Source organism: Notothenia rossii (assembly GCF_949606895.1).
Source record: "Notothenia rossii genome assembly, chromosome: 4".
NCBI lineage: Eukaryota > Metazoa > Chordata > Actinopteri > Perciformes > Nototheniidae > Notothenia > Notothenia rossii.
The window spans coordinates 22457539-22483232 of record NC_136902.1 but is presented as its reverse complement, the minus strand read 5'-3'; the positions used below and the strand labels follow the sequence as shown (position 1 = coordinate 22483232).

Here is a 25694-nt window from a genome sequence, read left to right as displayed (position 1 = left end):
TATAAATAATATAAAATATTCTTGATAATTCAAATGTAAAATAAATAAATAATAATTACAATAAACAAAATTCTGATTGTGAAATATGTCAATTAATTGAAGCAGGGTAAAGTAGCAGAAATTTGAAATAATTCTGTTGTAAATATATAAAATTACATTATATTTAGGACTAGTACCAAGTTATTGTCCACCTCCGCGCTGTGTGTAGCAGCAGCAGCAGCTCCTGGCTGTTTCGGTTTTAACTGCAGCGCTGCGGCGGTGCTGACCTCTGTCTGCTGCAGGGAGAACCGCTAGCAGCTAAACCCTGACCTGAGTAATGAGTATGGCGACCTGACGGTATGTAGTTCTGCTAACGTTATCTCATGGACATCGTGTTATGGTACAACCACCCGGACTACCCTTTATCTCCAGACCAGAACTACTTGTTTGTAAAATAAATAGCGTCAGTGGTTGATTACGCCGTTAGTGTCAGTAAAGTTGCTTAGCCGCTAGCTCTTGTTTTAGTTAGCCACAAGCTAGCTGATGTCTTGTTTTGTCAATAGCTTCAAACGGCTGGCAGCATCATCACCACGACAACTGGCATCCTTCCCACCCGGCCGTGGGATGGAAGGGTGAGGAACGATGCTCCTGCCTATCCTTTTAACAGGTGAGCCCCCTGGATGTAGCCCAGGTAGCTACTAATGTTCAGCTAAGCTTGTTTTCAGCTAACGCTAACTCTGAAGCAGGACCCGCTAATTTGGGTAGATTATGGTTGATTATGTAACGGGATTATTTAGCAATTAATTTAAGTGAGCACAATGGCATTGGTTACTAATTGCAAAGTGAACAAGCGTTTTTTCGCATGTATGACTTTTTTAGATGTTATCAATATGTTATGAGTGACTTAACGTTAGAATCTTAACTAAAATGCTCCTAAAACATTTGACTAGTGTTAAGTCCGAATAGAAAAGCAACTGAGTGAAGTTAGCTGCTATTGTTGAAATTTTAAAACTGAATTGGCCCAATAACCACTGCATGTTTGTGCTTTCATGACAGGACTGTTAGGTCTTCTGTGGGATGGAGTTACTGCTTTTGGTAAGCCTGGAAGTGACATAGACTTGCTTCTTCCTGTGCCTCCACTTTCTGTCTCTAAGCTATCTTCCTCTGATCCACAGGTGGGGTCAGACTAGTGGACGGGGAGAACAAGTGTTCTGGCAGAGTAGAGGTACTCCGCCATGAACAGTGGGGGACTGTTTGCGACCACGGATGGGACCGCCGAGAAGCTCATGTGGTGTGCCTGGAGCTTGGATGTGGCTTAGCTGAATCTGCCCTTCATGAAGCACATTTTGGTGCAGGCAGCGGAGAAATCTGGCTGCGGCATGTCCAATGCTCGGGACACGAGGCCAGTCTGACACGCTGTGCTGTGGTCCTCCACAGTGACGCATACTGCACCCATGAGAATGATGCAGGGGTAATATGCTCAGGTAAGACTCTACTCTGTTGAGTCATTCTCTCTACCAATGGCCACTGCCAGGTGGTTGACTGAGTGATTTCTGCTGGGTTGATTCATTGAGCCTATTCTGGTTAGTGGCATACGGAAATGTCAGACACAGCAAAGCAAATTAAGCAAGACGTAATGCCAAGTGGACAAAGCTTGTTTAAAAACAATAACACATTTGGTGTTGGCTTTCAACTGCTGACAAGCTATTTCACCCTTGTCGAGTCAGGGTGGAGGAGCTTACTTCGAATGTTGTTTTAAAAAAAACAGCAACCTATAAATCCTACTCTGTGTTACCTTAGCATTAGTTTAATGTCATAACGGCAAGAAAACCAGCCTGGACAAACAGAATCTGTAAATGAATTATGACAAAACTAATCAGGGGCCGTATTCACAAAGGATCTTAGGGCTAAAAGTAGCTCCTAACTGGCGAATTTAGGAGAAACTCCTAAACATAATGGGCGTGTCAGTCTTACATTTAGGACTCCTAATTGTATTCACTAAGAGCAATTCACAAAGTATTTTAGGCCTAAAAGTAGCACCTAAATGTAGGAGAGCTTAAAAGTCCTCGAGAGGACTCCTAACTCAGTAAGACCTATTCACAAAGAATCTGAAAATGGCTGCTAAACGAAATGTTTTGGAGACAATGGAAGACTGTGAATTGATCAAGAGATATAGGCTAAATCGTGAGGGTATGAAACTTGTTGTGGAATTAGTGCGGGATGCAATAACATCCCCGACTAACAGGAATAACCCGATTAGTCCGGAAATAAAATGTTTGGCAACACTATGATATTTAGCAACAGGGAAAATGCAACTTTGCAATGCCGACGATTTAGGAATATCGCAACCATCAGTCAGCCGTGCCATAAACCAAACCATCAACGCGCTCTCTAGACCACATACCATCCAACAGTTTATCCGGTTTCCTTTGGACAATCAACAACTACACAGGATCAAAGCCAACTTCATGGCAATGCAGGTATGCCCGGTGTGGTCGGTGCTATTGACGGGACGCACATAAAAATAATTGCGCCATCAAAAGATGAGGACGTGTTCGTCAATAGAAAGAAAGTACATTCCATCAACACGCAGATTGTTTTTGATGCAACTTTTAACATTCTTGATGTTGTTGCAAAGTGACCTGGATCTACCCATGATTCGCGTATTTTAATGGAGAGCGGTCTGAGGCAGCTTTTTGAGAGGCACCATGTACCAGTTGGGTGTCACTTGCGTTTAACTTTGTCTTCACTTTCATTCATCATGATAGGGGGACTTGAACGGCGGTATGAGCTGTTATTGAAAGTGTTTAAGTGCTGGAAATATGCTCATTATGTAATAGTTTGCAGGGTGCTTTTAATTGCCTCCTTGATTTAATGCAATTTACGTATTTTTATTGTTTGCTCTCTCTCTTTAACGTGCATATACAACGTCATTATCGTGGTCTGCACAAACTTGTCATCATGTGTGTATTCTGCTAACTGCACTGTCCATAACTATTTGATAGGAATACATTTCTAGCCTAGGCTATTTCCTTGTTTTTCTGTGATTTAGTGGGGCTCGTTTGTGGGATGTTGCGGATGAGTTTCACCGAGACCGCCTGCTCTGAACAACCAATCACCGTACTGACCGCTTCTAAACTCATGCACGAGAATCGACGTAATCCATAGCAACGGCGCGTCACTCTTAGTTCACTCTTAGTGATTTATCCTTAGTATGAGTAGGTCTCAGCGGCTTTGTGAATAACTTTTAAGAAAAAACTCCTACGTAAAATGTTTTAGCGCGAGTTAGGAGCACTCCTAGCGGTAAGATAAAATGCTTTGTGAATACGGCCCCTGATCTTTAAATGTGAGCCAGATAATATTGTCATCCCTTGGTGGTAGAATGAGTTACCAAACATCGCAAAATCCCTCCCTATCCGACCTCAACCTACCTCTTTCAAGAGTGCTTTAACACCTGATGACATCACTGACATTTTTTGATTAATCTGTCCTTTCCTCGCAGGTACGCTTCTAATGCCCACCCTCACCCTGATGTCACCGCACACTGTGTTCTCTCCTGGCGAGGCTGTTCGCTTTGGCTGCAGTGTTCTGCTGGGTCACCACCTCAGTGACTTCCACCTGTACAAGCATGGAGTGTCCACACCGCTGGTCACTCAGAGGGCGGAGCAGGGCCCCACCCCGGTGGAGCTGACCCTGACCGACATAGAGACTTTCCACCAGGGCAGCTACAGTTGTCGGTACAGGATCAAGAGCGGCTTCCCCCCTCAGCTGCTCAGCTCTCCACCCAGCAACTCCATCAACATCACTGTGGGTGAGTCACGGCCGCATTGTCTCATCCATATTAACTCTGTTTCACCAGAGCTTATGCAGTGACAGCACTGGACACAGAAAGAAGATATTGCATCCACAGTATTTATTTACACATTTCTCTGCTCATCTGTGTTGTCATCATTTGTCATTTATTTGGTTCATTGTAGCTTTGTCGAATTAAATTATCATTCATTATACATTTTTTTTATTTATGTTGACAAAATCATAATCGGTATTGGCAGTTACATTCAGCATGTAAAGGAAATGTCTAACCCAGATGTTCTCAATTTTGAGTTTGTTGTTAATATTGCTCTCACTGGTTACTTGTTAGAAAAATCTTGAGTATCTTGAGTATGACCCAACGAAAAAGGACATTTCATTTGAGAATATTTCGGGAAATGTTAAGGGTTGAAAAGAAAGTTGTAGTTTTATAGTTCAGTAGAGTTGGGACTTTTTTGTTAAGCATGATTAAACCTCTGTATTTTTCGAATAACCTTTTTAATTGTTGTTTTAATGGTTCACAGTGGAACTCCTGACTCCCCAACACTGGTTCAACACGTCTACTGAGGCCCCTGCTGGTTCAGTCATTAAAGGCCACAACTTCAACATCACCTGCTCCACCCACCAGCAGTACCCTGGAGGTTCCTTCCAGCTGCGTCTGATTCGCTCCAATGGCACCGTGCGCCAGACCCTCCCTGCCCTCAGCCCCTCCGTCACTTTCACCTTTCCTGACGCCCAGAGCTCCAACGAGGGCTACTACTACTGCCTGTATCGGGTCCAGATGGGTGGACGCACCTTCATCTCCAGAGAAAGCCAGCCCCTGCCTATAGCCATCAGAGGTGACACTGACATTTCATATAGAGACAGACCATAGATCAATACCATGTTAGAAGAATGACATATGTAAGTAAAGTAGTGTTGTGATTTGGATATACCTGCCTAAATATCTTGATACTGATGCTAAAAGCAAGCAACGTAAGAAACCTAAAACATCAGGAAAAGTAATAGAACATTACATAACAGGGCGTTAAAGTGGAAGAAGACCCTTACAAAGCCAAACTGTCCCACACTGATTCAACTGATAAAAAAAGTTCTTATAAAAACACTGTCATTTTGAAAGTACAAATAGAACTAGGTATAATACCTTGTTTGATGGCATGGCATTGCGATACCATATGCAGTGGCGTTTTCTTCTGGAGGCCAAGGGAAGCCAGGCTCCTCCTGTTTTTTCGGATTGTAGTTATAATTTTAATAAATAAATAAAAACACTTCGTTCCGTTTAGTTTCGGAAATTCTTTGTTGTGTGTTGCTGCCGGCCCGGCACGTCTCTCCACCATTCTCATTGATTATTTTACAAAGAGTGAAGCAGCGCCCCTCTAGATGTTATGGTGAAACAGTAGATTGCACTCATTGTTGCGAGGCCAGCCGAAATTTGCTTCCCTTGGTTAAAAAAAAATGGAGGGATTGACCAATCAGACAAGGCTAACGTCATGCCCCTGCCAACCTGTGATTGGTCAGGGCCATGCCAAGGGAAGCCAGAGGCGGCTGGCTTCCCTTGCCTCACAATCCAATCAAATCGCATCAACTTAGTGGTGCAGTGACGTGTCCTAAAACCCGGAAGTAAGCTGCGCTCGGTTTCCCTAGACAAAATAGCAATGGGATTTCTCCATAGTATTTTGGAAAATAGCTCGAAAAAAGGTCAGTGGAAAACTAACCTGTTAGGTAAATGCACGTTTTGTTCATTCGGATAATATCCACATGTCTACCCTACTTTTATAATTTTCGAATGATAAATCTAATCGATGGAAGATAGATAGCGTCACTGCACCACTCTCACCGCCGTTAGAAAGTAGCAAGCAACTGAAGCAAGTGCAATTATGGAGGGTGGAGATTTGGAGTATTTAATCAAAAATCATTGTACTAAACTTCCGCTGCAGCAGCAACAACAAATACAATCTGATGACAATGCCCAATGCCCAAACTGGAGCTGTGTACAGCGAGGAACAAAGGAGCGAACCGGACGTAAAACGTTAAAGGTCTCCTGATTTAGTTTGTGAATGAATGCTTATTAGAGTTTCGGCTGGAGAGTGCGTGCGGACCTGTCGGTCAGATAACAGGCGTGTGTAAGTCCTGCCTCTGTATGATAGAAATGTGTGTAAAATGATACCGGGCGCTGTAATCACTCATCTGGTTACGTTATTACATTGACCACCACACCCCCGACCCAAAAGAATGGACGTATTATTGGCTTCTCCTAATTTTTTCACCACGCCACGCTACTGGTTTTATGTATACCATGCATCATTAATGTGATGTGTGTTATACAACCGAGTTGCAAAACATATATATGAATCAATATGGTATTATGTATGTTCCTGACTTGTAAAGCTTGTTTTGTGTTTCTCTTTTGCAACTGTTCTTGTATCAGTTAGCCACAGCAGTAGATGAAATTCCATCGATGGCAAGCTACCCCGTATGTTACTTAAAGATAACGGCTCTCTCCCTCAGACCCAGACCCAGTCCTGAGTCCGATGGTGATCAGCTGGATTGTGTCCAGCCTGACTTTTTTGGTGACCGTCGTCGTTATAATCATTGTGGCCAAGGTGCTGTGCAACAAAGAGAAGAAGCCCACTGAACTGGAGCGAGAGACCAGAACCTGTACGTTTATTTTCCATCAACACCTTTGAGCTATAGAGGTGTGAAATCTTGTATGTGCACAGAGAGTAATGTTTGTGCTTCTGTCTCCAGGTGTGGACAACACTTATGTTGCCTTATCAATTAACAAGCTATGACGGGGTGTGCTGGCAACAGAACACTAAAGGTATATAATGTCATGATTCTTGAACATGTGATGCCTACAGAATAATATGTAGGCATATTCAAAAAAGGTATTGTGCATCGTGTGAGCTTAACAAAGTATGTCGCAAATGTTACAGGTGTATGAACTGAATCCCTGTTACCACATATAGACGATCTCTATTGAACTGATTGTGTGTCTTCTAAAACCAATGAGCACTAGTGATGACTAGTACTTGAAACATGTATTTTATTATGTTTATTCATTTCGATTACTTTGTATTCTGTTTTCATTTGACACTAAAGGATCCTTTGTTGCTTATTAGTTTCAAAAAGTCTGAATCAAGGTTAAGGTGAAAGAATAAAAGATGAAAACTTCAAAGGAGTTGGGAAAGGGGGATAATATTTAGAGTAAAGGAGATTTGCATCAATTCATCCTGATATACAGGAAATATAACATTCTTAATTGTGCCACACTAGTGCATTAAAGTAAAGTATATTGTGTTTTTTCTTCCAGCAGAATCGCTGATGAGTGGACGGTCAGAAGGCTCGCGCTGCTTCCATTGTGGATTCATTCGGCAGGAGACGTGACTCACAACCTAAAAGCTCGGTCGGACCCAGTTCAGCAGCGTTTGGATGAGAAAGTTTTTTTTTGCTGGACTCTAACAAAGACCTCACACCAAACGTAAGGCTAGAGATTCTGCTGGGAAGAATGGATAGGATTGGCTTTTAAGCCTTGCATTATGGTAAGATTTGAACTATCGACCACAGAAGACTGACTGTAAATAAGGACTTCCAGTTCAACGTCTGTAGTTTCTGTTAGATTTCAGCTTCACTCAGATTTGGCTACTGCCATGACGCCAGATGTATGGGAAATGTGAGAATGTGACGTTAGTCCCTCAGGTCTGTGTAATTACCTTGTTTTGTATTTATTACCAGGCAACACTAATAACAGCCTCCACTAGCTAAATATGTACTTGCTTCTTCAGATCAATGATCCTTAAAGAATTATAAGATTTTCTTTATTATTTCCAATCCAACCCTACTATGCATCTTACGTCATTTTCAGTTTGTACATTACTGCACTTAAAGTTGGTGGATAGAAGCTGTTGTTGATTAAAATGCTGCTTTTGTTTGAGCTTCTGGGATTCACTTAATTTTGTTTGACAATCTAAATATTTCTGATGATTTACAGCATCGCAACAAGATACACAAGAGGACACAGGTTTTACTTTATGCATAATACAATTCATTTACTTTTACATCCTCAATTATTTAAACATTTCAAATGTATTGTATAGTTTGAATTATGTAACCGCCATACAAAACACACATCAAACTATAGGATGAAAGGTTGGATTATGTCGTACAAATGTGATATATCTACTGAATCATAGCGTTAACAGCCTTACAGCTTGTATAAACAGTTTGATTTTAGATTGGTACCCGAAAACATTTCCCAACTTCTCATTAACCACTGAAAAAACATTAATTAATACCCCAATTATTCCTACAAAATCACTGAGGCACTTGCAATACAGCTGGTTTCAAAACTGTCCCATCTGTACTTTTATTATAATTATTTCTTTAAACTGACAAAAGGAAGCATTGTTGTACCACAAGATAATGTTAAGTACAAGGTTTTGGTCAGTCTTTATATTAACAATATACACAGTATCATAGATCATTAGACACCGTTATTATCGAGAACGGGACACTAAATAGTTCTGGCCGGTCACACATTGGACGTTCAACTATTGGTTAACACACCGTGAGATGAGTCCGGGTGTTTTTCCTTTTATAGATACACACTTTCTCCAAGTTAGTGTCAATGATATAAAAAAGAAGTTTCCTAAAAACAGGAGAAATTACAAGTTCTCTTGATTGAATCTGAAATTGAAACAAGGGTCTTAGAAGTATGATGTACACTTTTATGTAATACTTTAGAATATTGTATGTTGTGGATAAAGAGTGAGATATATATTGACAGTGGCTGAGACTTACAGTATATAAGACACATCTTATTACGCTAATCCAATGACCTTAAATATCTGTCTGTAAATATTTAATTTGCAGCTGTGGCAGACTTTTTTTCTACTCTACTTTTCATTTGGTGCCAAACAGCAGTGAATGCTGCTGAATGTGGATGTGGATGATCTTCAGAAATGCTACTGTCCAGCTAAGAGTAAGAAGGATTTTGTGCATTGTTTTATGGATATGTCTATTAAGTATCTATTCTAGTAGGGAGGCTGTGTCAAACATAAGCAAGCAAAAAACTGCAATTAAAACGCATAAAATATTGCATAAAGCCCAATTTCAGCAATGTCAAAGATAAAAAAGGCATTGACTGAAATACATTCAATCAATTAAAATCCACAATAAAGAATAATATCCCAGTAAAATGAACATGACTTAAAAACGAAATCATTCTATTCCTTTGATGGGTTCATTTGTCTCCATACTGGAAAAAACTAAGTAGAGGAAGACTGCCACAGCCACGAAGAACACAAACTGAACCCAGAGCGGGACGAGGCGGGACGACGGCGGGGCCTTCGGAGCTTCTTTAGGTGGTCCGGGGGTCGATTTCAAATAGGTGCTTTTGGAAGTGGGCGGCAGGTCGTACATGTGGGGCCTGAAAGGGAATGGAATACATTATGCTTCGGAACCTAATTAAAATTCTCCACTACAAAGAACCCCTGACTTCTGAAGTCTGGTGTTAGCATTGGTTTACTATGATGTACCTGAAATCCTACTTTAATGTAATTACGGTCTTGCCTCCTTTGGGCCATTCAATGTCAGTTATACCACATTTTAAACAGCGAAACTATTTTCTGAAATGTTTAGACTAAATCATTGTTAGAGGACATATTCAGATCTTCTAGCAGCTGGTTGAGGTGAAGCTTGTATAGTAATATTTGATATCATGTTTGGTAGTTTAATCTGAAACACTATATTTTATAAACGTAATCTTTAACAGCACGCAGTAACTATATAGCTGTCTAATAAATGCAGTGGACTAAGGAGTGCCGAATACAATATTTTTCAAGTTGGAGTAGTAAGACATTTAAAAAGGAAAGTATGGAGATACCAAAAGTACTTTAGTAAAGTCAAAAAGGTGACGCAAACTACATTTGGAAATTATCTGATGATGACACTGTTTGACTTTATATAAATATACTTACTCATCAGAAAATCCCTTTCCACCGTATTCAGGCTTTGGTCTTGAATAGTTTGAGTAGGATGTCCTGTAGAGAGGGAGATACAACCTCAAATATTGGAATACTGATGACTTCCAGTAAAGCAACAAATATTTATAAAGTTATAACTCACTCGTGTTCAAGTTCCCTTTCTCTCCAAGCTGGTCTTGACCTCATGCATGATCCACTAGATAGACGAGAAAAATAAGTGATTAAGAAGTATTTGTATTTGATTCAATAAATATAAGAAAGTGTTCATGTTTGGAGCAGGTAATGGAAAAGCTGACCTGTCTCCCGCACCGTCACTCCTGTCCTGCAACAGAAGCAGTGATAATAGGTACTGGTGTTTGCTTTTAGAAAGATTGAATACAAACATTTGATATAACTTATTTATTAGGTGTGTCATGGAAAAATACAACCATAAAAGGGTGAACAGAAATACTTACAGGAGTTCTGTATTCATAGGTGACTTCCTCTGAAATTAAGACACAAACATGAATAACATGTATAATTATGTTGCTCCAATTTGACCTTAAGACTGAGGCTCATTTGAATGAATTGTTGTTGAATAATCCAGTTGTACCGGATACTTATAAAGTTCTGGCACAATAGTGGACTTTATTACTGCACATTTAATTATAAAGTTCTGGCACAATAGTGGACTTTATTACTGCACATTTATTCATAAAAGTAAAGCTTTAATATTGACTGCTGTTCTGAGTGTATATGTAAATTTACATAATGAGTTACCCTCTTCTCTGTAGTAGGTTTTTTCAGGTGATGGTTTCGTTTTCTTTCCTTTGGCCATGGCTTCTTTCAGCTTCCTTTCATAGAGACTTCTGGTGGAGTCTGAGAACCAAACGTAGTTTTAGACATTATTAACAAGTGAAACCAGGGAGATTCTGACTGTGCTACAGGAGTGAAGTCAGGAACTTTACTCAGGTAAGGAGGAGGCCTGTGGAGTTTACGTTGATTCAAAAACGGGCGCAAAGTATGAGATTGTTGAGAGCCACTCACCGACCACAGGCCCGTGCTTTATCTCGTACTCGTCCAGCAGGTCGCTCATCTCCTTCGCAGTTTTACTCCTTAGCGAAGACATTTTGCTGGCTGGATTAATTCGTTTAGGTGTCTGTGTTGTGTTGTGTTGTGTTATTATTGTTTGTTCTTTTTCGGTTAGTCTGTTAGTTTCGGTTGCCAAAACCAGACCAACAACCATAACTCCTCCCACCGATAGTGACCAGGAGGCGCTCGTTTTGTCTCGCAGTCAGTAAAGGCGGTAGTCGAACGGGAGTTTGAAAACATGGAGAGATTGAACCCCGCCCTCCTTTCTTGACCCAAATGTTAAAAACATTCGCTACTTCCATCAACTTTTACATCACTTCCATTTCCGTTTGAGACATTCTTCTTTATGGTTTTTTGTGTTCTCCTTTGCAGAAATGAAGCAGCGCCACTAGCTGGCTTCTAATATGTCTTTTTTTTTTAAATATGTATTCGATGTGTTCATCACAAATGAGCAATTTTCATCTAGAATCATCATAACATCTTTTAAATTCTCTACGAAGATCTGGCTGATTATTTTAAGGTTAGTAATATTACAATTACTGACAGTGGAAGAAACATGATTCAGATCATTTAAACGTACATAGTACAACATAAAGTACAAACAAATTAAACCACGATTTCATCCATATAAAATATTCAAAGTTTATTTTGTCTGTTAAATATCTTATCTGCAAAGTTACTGGTCAGAAGTATCATATTTATTAAAAGCAGAAGCAAACGACTACTCAAGCACCACATGTATCTCAAAAAAGTAGTTACTGAATACTTTCCCACTGTATTGCATTAAGAGTGCCTGGAAATAGGCCTTTTTAATCCTTCGAATACATCTATATTTCTTACCAAATGTGATCATTTTTTACTTATCTACAGTTTAAACAAATACATGCCTCATTGTTAGCATATACACATCTTTATTTAGCAGAAAATGGCATGTTACAGTCAACAAAACACACGTTTAAATGTTTCTCACTTAATTTGAACAAAAGCATATTTTATATGAACCAGCCCGCTTGGTCTGAGGCCAACCAGAACATCAGCAGTCCGGTCAGAATCACCACAAACATCTTCAGTGTCAGCTTCAGCACGTTGAAACACTGCAGGAACAAAGGAAAGAATAGAGAGGGAAAGTAACCAAAAAGTTCAGGAACAAATGAACAAAGTGAACGTTCAGTGAGGGTCAGTAAGTACACACTTTTTGTTTCCTGCTACAAATGTGTGTGTCGCTGATATCAGGCATGTTCTCTGGTGGTTGAGTGTTTAAGGCATCACAGGCCGGAGTCATTTCCCTGCTAACGTCGATCTCCCTCAATTCCTGGAAACCGGAAAGCAGGGAAAAAATAGTTAGTTGTGTTTATTTATGTGTGTTTTCATGAGGGCTGAAACTACTGATTCTGGATGACTTGTTTGGTCCATAAAATGTCAGAAATCAGCGAAAATGTTCCATTACATGTTCTGAAAGTCCAAGATAATGCCTCGTCTCTTTTATTTTTTCATTCCATACCCAAAGACATTCCGTATAATATGATATTAAACAGAGAAGTACAGAATACCTCCTTATTCAATTTTTGCATGAAAAATTGCTTTACTATTCAACATATTTCGTAATTGTTTTTCTGTGGATCGACTTATCAGTTTGTCGACTAATGCTTGCATCTCTGCTGTCATGTGTGCTCATTGGAGTCTGCGTGCAAACCTCAGATGTTTCTGCAGAACTCAGGTCCTCCTCCCCTTCAGTGGAGCTGCTGTGTGAATCTCTGTCACTGCTGAGCAAAATGACAAAGTAGACACACTTATTTCCATTTTCCATTTGACACTGCTCAGGTTGTTGTTACATTTCAAGAACCGAAAGTTTAATAAATAATAGGAACTTTGCTCACCACTCGTCGGTTTCATAGTGAATGACTTGAGACAATGGATCTGCACAAAACTGAACTTTTATCTGCCTCTCTGTAAGAAATAAATACAAATGGAAGCTGATTAATTGTTTTAAAAATATGTTTCCATATACAAAGACTTTACCATTCATCATCCTCACTCACCTCTTCTCCTAGTCTCTTCATCGCTGTCATTATAATACTCGTAGAAGGCCCTGATTCTCTCCTGTTCATCCCAGTTCCTTTCCTCTTCAGACTCATCTTCTCCTAACTGTCCTGGCTCGGTGATCTCATAGGCTTCAGTGTTGAAGAAGAAGTCATCATCCAGCGAACCCCTGTTGGAAGGGCTTGTTGTTTGTTTTGCATCCCCTCTCTGTACCACTGAGTAGCTGTGGACGTCTTCTGCCGCAGGACGCCGAGTCACATCTGAAAGTGGTGTTTTCACCTCGTCTATGTCCTCTGTGGTTAACAGCTCTTCAGACAGATTAAATGTTAACATGTCTAGATTCCAATTTATGCTGAAATCAGCAGCTTCCTCCCTTTTGTACTCGTCATAAGACGCTGCACTGTCCCCATCTTGAGTGTCCTCCAGTTTCTTGTTGCTTTCAGGCTCTTGTAGAGGCGTTATGTAAAAGAGTTCCTCATCACTCCTCTTTTCTTGGACATAATCATCGCTGGAGGTGTAGGAATCATTCTCACCTCCATCCTCTACCTCTGCTACAGCTGCATCAACCCACACAGTCTCCTCAACCTCTTTTTCTCCAGTTGCTTCCTCCAATGTCCTGCACTCATACACCTCTGAATCTCTGCTGCACTGATACCTGCCTCCCTCCTCCTCAGTGTCCTCATCTGTTCCCATACATGCTACATCTGATATTAGATCTGTCACATATTTTTCCAGGCCGGTGTTTAGCTTTTCAGTTGTCTCGCTGTCAGATGCACAAGCCAAGGCGTTAGACTCTTGCCTTTTTCCTTCATCTCCTACATATTCACATGAAGAAAAGTCTGAGGGATAATCTGCAAAGCTCTCACCTGCGTCTTGGTGCTCCTCCTCTGAGAATTCCTTAATTTTCTCTCCCTTTTCATCACCATTAACTTCAGCAATAAGATCCTTCAGATTTTGAACCGATATTTCTGGAAACTCCAAACTGGCTTTTGCTGCTTCATCTCCGCAAGTATTTTCAAACTCCTGCCCAAAGTACTGCACGTTTTCTTCTTGTTCAATGTTCATGCCCTCACACTCAGAGTCACACAAGTCCTCTTCCTTTTCTTGCTCATCTTCCTCTCTTATCCCATCACCTCTTAACATCATCTCATTGCCACGTTCAGGGACTCTCTCAAAATAGGACACCTCCTCATCACCCTCACCTTGCTCCTCTTTTCTAACTTGAGGGTTTTCAGCACCCTCCAGGGCCAGATGTTGTCCCTCAGGAAAGACCTCTTTATTACCAACACAAAACTCATCGCTGCAGCTAACTGACCTAAAAGAATACTCTGGTTGTGCTCCTGTTCCCATATCCTCTGCTTCAGCCACTTCATATTGCCCAGAGACGGATCCTTCCTGTTCGGACTCTGAGCTTGTATAATCTTCCTCGAGTATTTTGACGCTGCTCCTTACCCCTGCACCTTCAAAATCCTCATTGTCGCTTATATCATCATACTGCTTTTCAACCACTTCTGTGCGTGTATCTTGAGTTTCCATGCAAGACAAAACTGCAGTTTGACCCGTTGCTTCCTGTTGGAAAGCCTCGTCTTCTTTTGCAAGTACGTTTTCTGCACAGATGTCTGTTTCGTTTTCCTCACATTTATCCTCAAAATGTATGTTCTCAAAGTCCAAATCTCCATCAGAGGAAGATGGGACTGCTGTTTCTGTAACAACATCAGCATTTGACAAATAAATAAAAGTAAATTATGAAAAAGAAAATAAGTAATACATACCACATGATGTATTTCTTACCTGAAAAAGCATCACTGAGTAATTCAGCAAAACTGTGCTCCATCTTTTCAAGTAGAAAAAACAATAGTACGAGTTATGTCAAGACAAACTACTGCACAGATGATCTCCTCTCAGAAAGGAAGAGAGGACGCAGTAGCTCTCTTCTGTTGTTGCTGCAAGTGGCTTCCTGTCAGGCAGACAGTGCATGAATTACATATTTAAACAAATATCTTCGATTAAACATATAAACAGTTTTCAGCAGTAAAACCTTACCATACAACGTCGGATAATCAAAAGGTCTCAAAGAAGTGAAGTCACAAAAGTAAATTGTGTTGCTGCAGGAAGTTACTTCATGAATTCATGAAGTGTGTCAGCCTTGATGTGGTTTTAGTTTCAGATGAATGATATAAACTCCAGCAGACGTACACAATGTTCATGCTAAAAGAACACACATGTATTTGTGTTTATGTACCTGAGATGAGTGCAGTGCAACTTTGAGTAGTTGGTCATTAAAAAAAAGAACAATAGCTGTCAGTGATTATTTTGTTAGTAGCTTTTATTTAATTTGACATCTAAAATCAAGTAAAACAGTTCAAATGAAGACATCCGGGTTTGATGATGGTTGTCCTACAGCTCGTTGCGGAGGAGGTAGCGGTGGTTGGGCTTCAGGTCAACTTCTACAGGGAAATGATCGCTCACTTCGAGAGCCTAAAAGAGACATCATGAAGAACAGGATTAATGTTCGTTTTAAGTACAATACTGAACCAAAGAAAAGTATATTTTTAACATGTTTACCTCCTCCTCTGTGAGATGGAAATTCTCTTTAAAGTTGAACGGCTGAGCGGAGCCTGGTACTATACCGGAAATAATCTCACGTCCATGGACAATGATCCTGTTTGAAAGGGAGAAACGTATTGAAGGCATTACCCTACTGCCAAAAGAGTGATTGTAAAGGACTTCTTCAGGACTTCACTAACCTGTCGTAGGCACAGTGTGTCTTATCACGGACAGTAGTGTCTTGGTCATCTCCGATTAGCCAGTGAAATTTGGGGTCACTCCTCAAGCGGTTGGCCTTCCAGCCCTTGATGGTGACGTAGCTGCAGGCAGCGTTGAGGTCCCCTAAGATCATCACATTCTGAGTGAAGGCAAGGAAGCAAAAAGGGAAGTTCAAAACATCAAAAATACTCATAAATCTCATGATATGTGGAAGTGAGAAACCATAGCTTAACCATAAGAGGCAAAGCTTCAGAACACTGACAGAGACATAGATAAAATATAACCAAAATAAGTGGAAAATAATGCTATGGTTTAACCTCAGTCTTCCACTTCTGGTAAATCCCTTTGAAGACAGTGTGCAGTTCATTAATCTCCTTCATGGCATTTTTGGGACAGGTGTGCTGACCAATCAGGACAAAATCCTTCACCACTGCAACACAAGAAACCAATTATAAGTAAAGCATCTTCAAAGAACATGTGATAAACGTATCTATGTGATACTGGCCTCAGATCTTACTAAGATACTAAGGTGGCTAATTTCCTGTCATGGAAGTTTTCAAAGATGCCGTTTGTTTTATCTTACATGTTGTTGGGGAGTGAAAGCGAACGATAAAAGGCTCTCTGGAGAAAACATCTGTTTCATTGGTCCCGTCTCCTTCTAGTTTAGGATACTGATAGTGCTCTTGGACCGTCAGCACATTGGTCCTGAAGAAGATGAGGGAGGAAAAAAGACAATGTTAAAGATGTCACCCTAAACTGTCCCTCTACAGCAGTTGGCGGTGTTAGATTATAGGTTACCTGTAGAGGTAAACATACTGCTCCTTGTAGCTCTTCCTGCCCAGCCTTTCACTTTCCACATAGGAGTATGTGTTAGATTTGTCATATCTGCCGACAACAACATAGAAGAGATGCGTTTAAAGTTGAATGTGTGACAGAGGTCTTACCACATCCTTTGAATGAGCCGGTTTGAAACTGAGAAAGCTTGTACCTGTTAAGATCCTTAACCAAAGCTTTTATTGCTGCTCCTTTGGAGTCTCTGACCTCCTGAATAAGACACACGTCGCACCGAGAAATAATCTATGGAGCAAAAGAAAAAGAAGACCTTTAAGTTGTTTACTCTTGTTTAGATGTTGTTCTAGCTGTATACACACAGTAAAATACCTTTAGTAGAATCCCCATAACCTTCCTGTTGTTTGCCTTTGATTCACCGAAGCTCTGAACATTGAACGCGCAGATTTTCAGGGCAGATGTGGCGTCCAGCACACACAACCCCACGACTAACAGCAGAACCGCAGTCCTCATCTCGCAGAGGCTTATCACTCTGAAAGTCAAAGAGGGTTTGGCAAGATCCTCTTAATCCTGTTGTGAAATATGTACAAAAAAAACTCTTCTGCTCTTACTTTGCCCCCTCTCACTCTCTGTGTCGGTTCAACACGAGATTGACCTCAGGCAGGCAGAGATCCATCCCTTCAGTTGGTGGCGGTGTATTTGGGAACATGCAGGTAAACGGACGGATGTGCTGTGTCAGGGCCTGGTGAGAATGGAGCTTTATCTGGAACTGTTAAAACCACTGAACACAATGAACAGCGCTGTGTTTTGTCTCTGAGTGTGAGTGTTATCAGACAATAGACACTGCCATGGGTCATGTCTGTCAGTTTCATGAACATTTGGGTAGAATTTACAACATATTATTCTGTCATTTTAGCATTGAGAGCTGGTTGTTACCATTACTGACATAAATAACGCTGAGCTCTTAACTGTGATGTGGGTGCTTCTCCCTCTGACAGTCATTTTTATGTTATGTCTTTTTGATCTGTATTGTGTTTTTTCTGTCATGTAGGCTACTCAATGACCTCATACAGGATATTACTAGTATCATCATATTAAATGATACCCATTCAATATGATGATACTGGTTCAAATATAGTTAAGTACTGATACAATACATCGTTTTATAATGCAATAAGGTTTGATACATTTATTTAATAGTAGTGAAGTACATGTATTAAAATATAGCCTACTGTACTTGAATACAATGCTGAGGAACTTAAGGAAATATTGTACTTTTTATGTATTACCTTTATTTGATAGCTGTAGTTACTTTGCAAGTTGAGGTATGATGATGATGATGATGATTAAAAACATGTGTTGCACTGTTGTAGATTGAACTACATAATATATAGTATATACTGTAGAGTGGTCAAAGTGTGTTTGACCTTAAACAGCCACAACACTAAGTATACATATGTTAATCCATCACGGTGATCACCAAAAATGTCTGTTTAAAAAACTAACTCTGACAGGGGCTTACTGTATAATACCTTTTGTTAACCCAAGTATAATTTTTCAATGCAGAAAATAACTTTGCTTTGACTGTAAAGGAGTATTTCCACAGTGTAATGCAGTATTACTGTTTTTAAGATGTGACTATGTTCCCCAAACACGACACAAAAGTTAGTTATTGTTTGTACAGTAAGTAAGTACAGCAACCCTATCCCCTAGAAATACTGTTGTGGGGCTCAGGCATTTAGTTTCACTTGAACACACTTGAGTTTTATTAATAACTCTAAGCGATATGACGTGACAGCTGGGGTCTTATTTTGTGTTTCCTTGTTTAAGATTGCACAAGTATACAACCATGAAACTGTAAACATGAGTGTTTTTTTTTATAGAATCAGAATACCTTTATTAGTCCCACAGATTAGTTAGTTAAGTTAGTTGGTTAACAGTGTCTTACAAATCTTTTATTAACCCAAAGCACGATGAACTCTAGACTCTAACTAGTGGCACATTTGTACAATATTTTAATTGAACGTAACGTCTGTCAAATTTGAATTGCTATTTCATTTTCCTTGCTCTCCATTCTTTCTTTAATTGAGAACAGTGGAGAACAGGTTTTTCTTGATTTTATATTTTATTTCATTTTGACATGGCTTTTTCAATATGAAATAGGGTGCTTTTGACAAAATAAGTGTAAAGTACAAAGAATACCTCACCATTTTTTTTGAAACTATTAACTCACAGTTTCTCAAAATGTTATTAATGTCAGAAAACTATTAATGTCATAGTGGTTTTTAATTGTTGTAAACATTACAAACATTTTTCACACTGGAGCTGTTCACATGTATGCAAACATCCCACAGATGGCAACAAAAACTGTTCACACAAACTTTGAGCTCCAAGTCAAACATTTTTATCAAATCCAAAAATATTAACTAAATGCATTCTACATCCCAGACAAAAAAGAAGAAAAAGATAATCAAAAGCAACCAAAAAAACGACAATAAAATAATGTTGACATCATATGGGTCTAAAACAGCCTGAGTGTTGAGGAGAGGCCATGTCCATGAGATAGTCTTCGATACGTGTTTCTATGTCTGAGTACAGGTCTTTAACCTGCTCCCTGAAAGGAGGATGCCACAGCCACAACATGGCAACCCCCGCCACAGCCAGGAGAAATAGGAGGAACAAACACACCCTCCAGCAGGAACCACACCGCGTCTAAACAAAGAGGGAAGAAAGAAATATATAAAATATAAAGTAATATATAGTTACATCTATACAGCAAGGTATGTAACGTAAGATAACTAAGCACAATTTTGATCCCTGGTACTTTACCACATTTATTCAATATCTTTAACTCATTTAAAGATTCAAATTTAGAATAAAAAATATAATCAATAAGTTATGAATTATCATATGTTGAGATAAGACTGTTTTTATCCCTTTGCGGCTACCAAGCAGTATATATGGTCAAATAAGTTCCCTTTTCTAACATAAAAATTAACACATTAATGCATCGATAATTATATCTCATACAATATATTGCTAAATAAAAAATAGCCATTGTTTCGAGTGAATACATTTACTTTTGTACTGTAACTATGCTTTTGTTGTCTTAATAATGTAAAGCTTTTGTCAGTTAATGAGAGCATTTGAGTATATCAAGGAATTGTGTTTTATACTCGCACGCACGCACGCACGCACACACGCACACACACACACACACACACACGCACACACACACACACACACACACACACACACACACACACACACACGGCTCACCGGTCTCCTGCGGTGATGGCTGAGTTGCCGGAGCTCGTCCCTGCACTGCGACAGCCGGGCCTGGCTGGACTTACACTCCTGCTCCACGGAATGCAGCTCTGTCTGCAGCTCCTCACACTGCAGACACACACACACACACGCACGCACGCAGACACACACATACAGAGACACACCATATGGCAGTATTGAGAATACATTTGTCTGCAATGAGTAATAATTTTTGACATTCATTTGAAAAAGAACCTTGTCGATACAAGGTGTTTCCTTTGTTTTATATTTCTGAATAATGCCTCTTTAACCATCATGATTATTATGCATCTCTGTACAACTCTGAGATCATGAACATTATAATTTATGAATATTCGTGTGGCAGATTGAAATGATCAAATTGTGAAACGTGTACAGTAAATGCGCTACAGTACACTTTGATATCTCGACTCTACCTCTCTCTCCTTGATTTGGAGTTTCTCCTGAGTGTGACGGAGCTCTTTCTCCACCTCAGAGTCCCTCCTCTCCGCCTGTCGTGTCTCTGCATCCTCTGACATCACACGCTCCTGCATCATCAAGTCCTGGCTCTTATTGCTGACACCTAGGGAATAGAAAGCAGTTTAAATTACTGATGTGTGTTGCACGTATTATAAAAATAGCCCTCAGTATAAAGTAATATGACTATGTCTTGCCTCTGAGGTCCTGAATTTCCTCTCTTAAGGTCTGGTTGTCCTCTTCCAGCAGGGAAGCGTTGTACTGTAGGTCCTTATTCTCCTGTCTCAATGACACCACCTCCTGGCTCAGCCCGGACTCTCTGCCTCTAGACAGCTGAACAGTACACACAGAGGCTTTATAAGTACAGCACACAGTCAAACCTCTTTCCTTCCACCTGCTCTTGGACTACCGTACCTCCGCTTGGCTGTGCAGCTGTTGCAGTTGATCATCACTGAGGCGTTGGTTCTCCTGGAGCTGTACAGAGTTCAGCTTCAGCTCCTCATAAAGGCCCTGCCACCTCAGTGACTCTGCGTTTACTTTTATGAGCGCTTCCTAGTGGCACAAAAACAAGGTATCTCAGAGATTCATGTATTAAATCTTACTTTTTGACATCTACAGCCTGAAAACATAATTGAGTCAGTGACATGAATGTGTCTTTCAGCATAGTGAAAAGGAAACATTCTGGTTGTTTATGTTTTGAGTTAAAAGCTAGATGTTTTTATGACCTGCAGTGTCTCAGCCTTGCAAAGCGCCTCAGTTTTCTCCTGTGTGACCTTCTGCAGTGTGACCAGTGCACTCTCCTCATACACCATTTTCTGCTTCTCCATCTGTATCACCAGTCTCTTCACTCCATCCTTGGGAAACTTCTAAAAGGACACAACACTGCTGAGGTACACCTACAAATTCTTACAGTGTTAATCAAATCGATATAGTAGTATCATCACTGCATGACTCAGTACAAGTGTCGAGAAGGTTGGCTTCTTTAGGAAGGACACCATTTTGGGATTGGTGCAAAGAAAGCATACAATAACAGAAAAGAAACACTAAATGGTTTGTTCTTCACCAGCAGCTGCAGTTCTTACCTGCAGGCTGACTTGCAGCTGCGCCTCCAGAGCCTTGATCTTGTTTCTCAGCAGGTCTTCAGAGCAGCGAGCCTGTGTGGGTTAGAAAGGAAATGAGTGGCTGTCACGCTGTAGCCTGCAGATGGAAAATGAATGGTTGGTCTACCAGACTCTGACAGTTTGTTCCTTCACTGTCTGCGCTCACAGGTGCACAAAGGGAACTTGCAGCATCAGTGAGCCTCAAAACAGATCACAATCTCTGCATGTGCTGCAGCAATACACTGTACTGAGTATGGAAACATATATAATGTATAAGTTCCCTCAGAATAACATACCTGAGTGAGAATTAAAAGGCACTCATTGTTTTAAAGTAATACAACTTCTAGATCCACAGCTCTCAAAACTCAAATACAAATTAAAAAACTACAAAAAAGAGGAACACAAAGATCACCCTTTCATTCATTAAAGCAAAGAGAAAGCTAATGAGGATGGATAGCACCTATACAATACAGCAACTGAATGTCACACCCTTCCTGTATAAGAACGACAGCGTGCAATATGCAATATAGGCTTGAGAGCGGAAGCAGGAAGCTCTTAACCACAGACTGCACAGGCCTTCCTGAGGTAGCATTCACCAAATGAGTTTTTCAATGTTATTACCAGAGAACCATTTCCTCTTAAAACTAAAGATTTGTGTTTAGTATTTTGAATCTGTTACTGCGAAAAACTGAGGGTTTTCGTGGTGATGGAGAATCTTACCGTCCATATTTTGCTGGAGGAGTTCACGAGGTTTGATGTGCTCTCCTGGAGGGCTGCTAGCTTCTTCCTCACAGCCTCCTCTCTCCACAGGGCCTCCTGGCACACAAACACACAGCAGAAGAAAGAGAGAGCTACAACAACATGCAAATCATGTCAGCATCGTATTCCCACAACTTCAAATATCATCTCATATTCTTCATAAAAATAAAACTGCAAGATTTCTTATTTTTGTCACAAACATTTAGTCAATTAACTCATAGTAGGCTACCTGGATAAAAACAAACTACAGCAGCAAAGTATGACTGGTTCTTACAATCCTGTTCGATATGTATATCTCAATACTGCTTCTACTGCTTTTAACAATTGCGTGTCCTTTTCCAATCTATTAACTTCATGCCCTGTTTTTGTATTGCTTTGATTTATTTTACGAAGCTTTAAGAAGGCTTACACCCTGGTTAGAGAATAGTCTACTGTAAAAAAAAAAGAAAAAGCCTAATGGCTTATTGTAGTTAAGAATATATTTATAATATTTATGAACCTAACTTGTCGCTTATTGCAAATAATCCAAAATACAGACAAGCCATTAAGTCAATTGCCACTAATTGCTAGCAGGCCACACTCTAGCTTCATATTATTTTAAAAGTAAAACTGTCCAACTTGCATCCAAGACTGATAAAACTGAAAACCAACAGTGATAAAAGTCAAACTTATTTAAGTAATGTCAGTTAAACAAAATGTAGCTCACTTTGCTAACGTTAGCCACCAAAAGCTAGAGGTCATTCCAGACAAAGTGACACTGTATCAATAAGATCAATAAGGAGTTCAATGTTTTATTTACAAGAGGGAAATGTGTTCAATTCTCTAACGGTAGCACAGTTCTGCTTTAACTAAACAAATCAGCAGAACTTACCTGCAAGTAGTCAGTCAACCTCTGAAGATCCTATAATGTTAGAGATAAGAGACATCAAAGACATTTAATTAAATCTGATTTTTCTAATATGAAAATAAGATATAAAACCCAAGTTAGTTTAGCAACAGTTTGAAACTTACTGACTCCTTCACAGTGACAAAACCAGACCTGAAAGAAAGAAAATATACTATTAAGATAAAAAAGCATTTACTTCTGCACTTTTTTGTAAGCTGGCAGTTTATCATTATTAATTAATTATTCACATCGGTTTTATATCAAATATAAAACTATATGTGAGGAAAAAAAAGGTTGATCACTATTGCTTTTTATATGAAATTTGAGATTTAAGATTAACTCACAAAGTCTGCACACTGGACTCGTGCATTATCTTCTTTTGCAGAATATTTTCAGTTTTCATGATGAATTTTTTGTGGATCTTTTCTGTTTGGATGAATGTTTTGATGTTTGTATTTTGACCTTTAAGAAAAAGTTAGGACACAGCCTTGTGAGTATGGAAGATAATTTGCATTTTTGGTCAACAATGTTATGTAGGCAAGACTTTAACCATTTATAGTCTCTCTTTTATCTGTGCCTTTCGTCCTGCTCTGGGTTGTTTCCTTTATATCTGGTGGAGAGGTAGATGCTGGACTTCTAGCGCTGCCTTTCTCCTGCCTTAGTGTTACCTGTTCCGACCATAATGTAGCCTGAGGGGAGAGAGAGAAGAGGCAGGTGTTACAAAAGTTAAATAATGGAGCGTTATTCAAAAGTACAAAGTTCTTTACAGAGGAAAAAATAAATAAATTGACAACATTAATAATAAAATCCATTAAGGGCAAATAAAATAAATAAATAAAAGTAACAATCATCTCAGATAAAATCAGAATCTGCTTTCTGATAACTTTAAAGAAGAAGATCAATCATTCTTCTTCTAAGATAACCATCTTAATAACATTGAATGATATTTACCCAGTTGCTGGTGCTTGGGCCATCAGATATTTTGCTGTTGGGTGTTAAAATAATCTTTGGAAGCCTTCCATTAGCAGTGGGAGTATTTTGGATGTTTGTATGCAATGTCTCTGACTTGCTGAATGAACTGTAATGTTTCAATGAAAACGTGTTTGGTGAAAGTTTCCTCCTGGAAGAATAGTTGGAAATATTTTCACCACACGGCTCTGGGCTCACTGATCTCCTCCTGAGGAATTCAAGATGCCTCTTTTCCTTCAGTTCATTTTTGATCAGTCTGGTGTTCATTTCCCTTGTTGGGCTGCGACATGAAGTCACGTTGTTACGTCCTCGCAGGTATTCACGTTTCTCTGCTCTGAGGTCCACTTTCTGGTCAAAGGGTTTCTCTGGGGAGAGTTGTGATCCTCTGAAAGGCAGGGCATCCATGGCTGTCCTCTGGCTGTCCTCTGGCTGTCCTCTGGCTGTTCAACTGCAACAATGTATCAGGAAATGAATGTAACTGTTAAATATGATTAAATATACAGTATGGCAGACCATCTATAGCAGACTGGTATGATAATCTCAATGAAATATTTCTAATAGAAACAATCACAAGCAGAAAATGCTTGTATCCCCAAATTGTGTTTTTTTTTCCTCAATGAATTTTTTTTTATATTATATTAATTAATACATTTACATTCTAAAAAGTAAAAAGGATAAATCATGAAATCTATTTAACTAATTATGATGTTGTTAACTGCTGCTGTAATGTGATTCCAATATTAAGGAAAACATGTCAAAAAAAGCAATATCTAATATATGTTAACAGCTGATTAAGAATGATTCAATTCACTGTGTGTATGCAATCATATAACTAAGATACGTTTTCAGTATTTTAGGTGCAAAATAATAGCTCAGACAGTGATATACATTACAATATATATATGTAGATATGTATGTAACAACAGTTTTCTTGTTTTTCCATATACCTAGAAAACACTGTATACATATATACCCTAAGTTGTTTGGTATAAATGGTTGTATTCCTAAACACCACTTGTGAGAACTTGCAGCTAACATAAATCATGTTTCTCTATTAGCTATAATGAAATAACTCTGTAAATAACTGTTGCTAATTTAAGCAAATTGGTGAATCGGCTCCAAAGTTATAGGAGTAGTATACTTCAAATGAAACAAAATGCAAAGCATAAACAGTTTCTTTTAAATGTAGGATGCCCTGTGTTGCAAATGAATGAATTATCTTTATGAACCATTGAGGTAAGTTGTAAAATAAGCAGTATGAATAATAACTTGCAAGGTAATGCTTTTATTAATAAAGGTAATGTTGCAATGGTTGCATTGTGTTTGCATTTTGTCAGAAAGCTCATTTATCGCTGAGTATCAGAGTTCTCAAAGACAGACAAGGCCCTGGTGTATCGAGACTCTTAAGGGAAAATGTTCAAGATCATGCAAACACAAAATGTTACTTGAAAAGCAGAAATCATAGATCTTACCCAAAACGCCTGTCATTCAGTGGAGAAAAGTCTTCATGAAGTGAATGTGAAGTCCATTTTCTAACTCTTCTGAAATAGTGTCGGTGTTTTGTCTGTTTCACATAGCTGTTTCAGTTGAACATAATTTTACAGGAAGTGAAGAGAACCATAGCGTCATATGTTCCTCTATCTCACCAGCCACTCGCATCAAACTGATGCCATACACGGGTGGGCCCCAAGATTACACACACACAGACAATTCCCCCTGCAAACAGACGGTATAAAACACACCACAGTGGAGAGACCTCTAAAAATAACAAAAGTTTTT

The 25694-nt window shown here is 39.4% G+C and overlaps 5 protein-coding genes across 7 annotated transcripts; 1 reads left to right on the top strand and 4 right to left on the bottom strand.

The window, feature by feature from the left end:
• The first annotated feature begins 203 nt into the window (after nt 1-203).
• On the top strand, nt 204-7723 carry LOC307036041 (uncharacterized protein). 2 transcript variants are annotated; one of them, XM_079676018.1, is made up of 9 exons: nt 204-336; nt 543-646; nt 1036-1074; nt 1155-1463; nt 3482-3790; nt 4314-4628; nt 6298-6447; nt 6538-6610; nt 7106-7723. In XM_079676018.1, the coding sequence occupies exons 2-8, from the start codon at nt 622-624 to the stop codon at nt 6579-6581; spliced, it is 1191 nt and encodes a 396-aa protein (XP_079532144.1). In that variant the 5' UTR covers nt 204-336; nt 543-621; the 3' UTR covers nt 6582-6610; nt 7106-7723. The 2 variants fall into 2 exon arrangements, with proteins under 2 accessions (XP_079532144.1, XP_079532143.1); XM_079676017.1 differs by having other exon boundaries at nt 7103-7723.
• Nucleotides 7724-7795: 72 nt separating this feature from the next.
• Nucleotides 7796-11036, bottom strand: LOC307036042 (uncharacterized protein). The gene is made up of 7 exons (XM_079676019.1): nt 10800-11036; nt 10533-10631; nt 10229-10257; nt 10070-10095; nt 9916-9969; nt 9768-9830; nt 7796-9217 (listed from the first exon to the last, which is right to left on the bottom strand). The coding sequence occupies exons 1-7, from the start codon at nt 10996-10998 to the stop codon at nt 9010-9012; spliced, it is 678 nt and encodes a 225-aa protein (XP_079532145.1). The 5' UTR covers nt 10999-11036; the 3' UTR covers nt 7796-9009.
• Nucleotides 11037-11461: 425 nt separating this feature from the next.
• Nucleotides 11462-15059, bottom strand: LOC307037738 (uncharacterized protein). Its single transcript, XM_079678799.1, has 7 exons — nt 14928-15059; nt 14676-14841; nt 12884-14587; nt 12722-12791; nt 12538-12607; nt 12037-12156; nt 11462-11938 (listed from the first exon to the last, which is right to left on the bottom strand). Exons 2-7 carry the CDS (start codon nt 14716-14718, stop codon nt 11837-11839), a joined length of 2109 nt encoding a protein of 702 aa, XP_079534925.1. The 5' UTR covers nt 14719-14841; nt 14928-15059; the 3' UTR covers nt 11462-11836.
• Nucleotides 15060-15192: 133 nt separating this feature from the next.
• Nucleotides 15193-17199, bottom strand: dnase1l1l (deoxyribonuclease I-like 1-like). Its single transcript, XM_079678800.1, has 9 exons — nt 17051-17199; nt 16812-16971; nt 16639-16727; nt 16449-16535; nt 16234-16355; nt 15968-16080; nt 15632-15789; nt 15450-15546; nt 15193-15362 (listed from the first exon to the last, which is right to left on the bottom strand). Exons 2-9 carry the CDS (start codon nt 16950-16952, stop codon nt 15282-15284), a joined length of 888 nt encoding a protein of 295 aa, XP_079534926.1. The 5' UTR covers nt 16953-16971; nt 17051-17199; the 3' UTR covers nt 15193-15281.
• A 1507-nt stretch (nt 17200-18706) lies between these two features.
• On the bottom strand, nt 18707-25539 carry traf3ip3 (TRAF3 interacting protein 3). Of its 2 annotated transcripts, none has more exons than XM_079677908.1 (14): nt 25388-25539; nt 23898-24363; nt 23524-23635; nt 23291-23408; nt 23072-23099; nt 22932-22961; nt 22022-22117; nt 21284-21355; nt 20927-21067; nt 20616-20753; nt 20399-20534; nt 20162-20307; nt 19719-19835; nt 18707-19151 (listed from the first exon to the last, which is right to left on the bottom strand). In XM_079677908.1, the coding sequence occupies exons 2-14, from the start codon at nt 24318-24320 to the stop codon at nt 18951-18953; spliced, it is 1758 nt and encodes a 585-aa protein (XP_079534034.1). In that variant the 5' UTR covers nt 24321-24363; nt 25388-25539; the 3' UTR covers nt 18707-18950. The 2 variants fall into 2 exon arrangements, with proteins under 2 accessions (XP_079534034.1, XP_079534033.1); XM_079677907.1 differs by having other exon boundaries at nt 23497-23635; nt 25388-25538.
• Between the last annotated feature and the right edge of the window lie 155 nt (nt 25540-25694).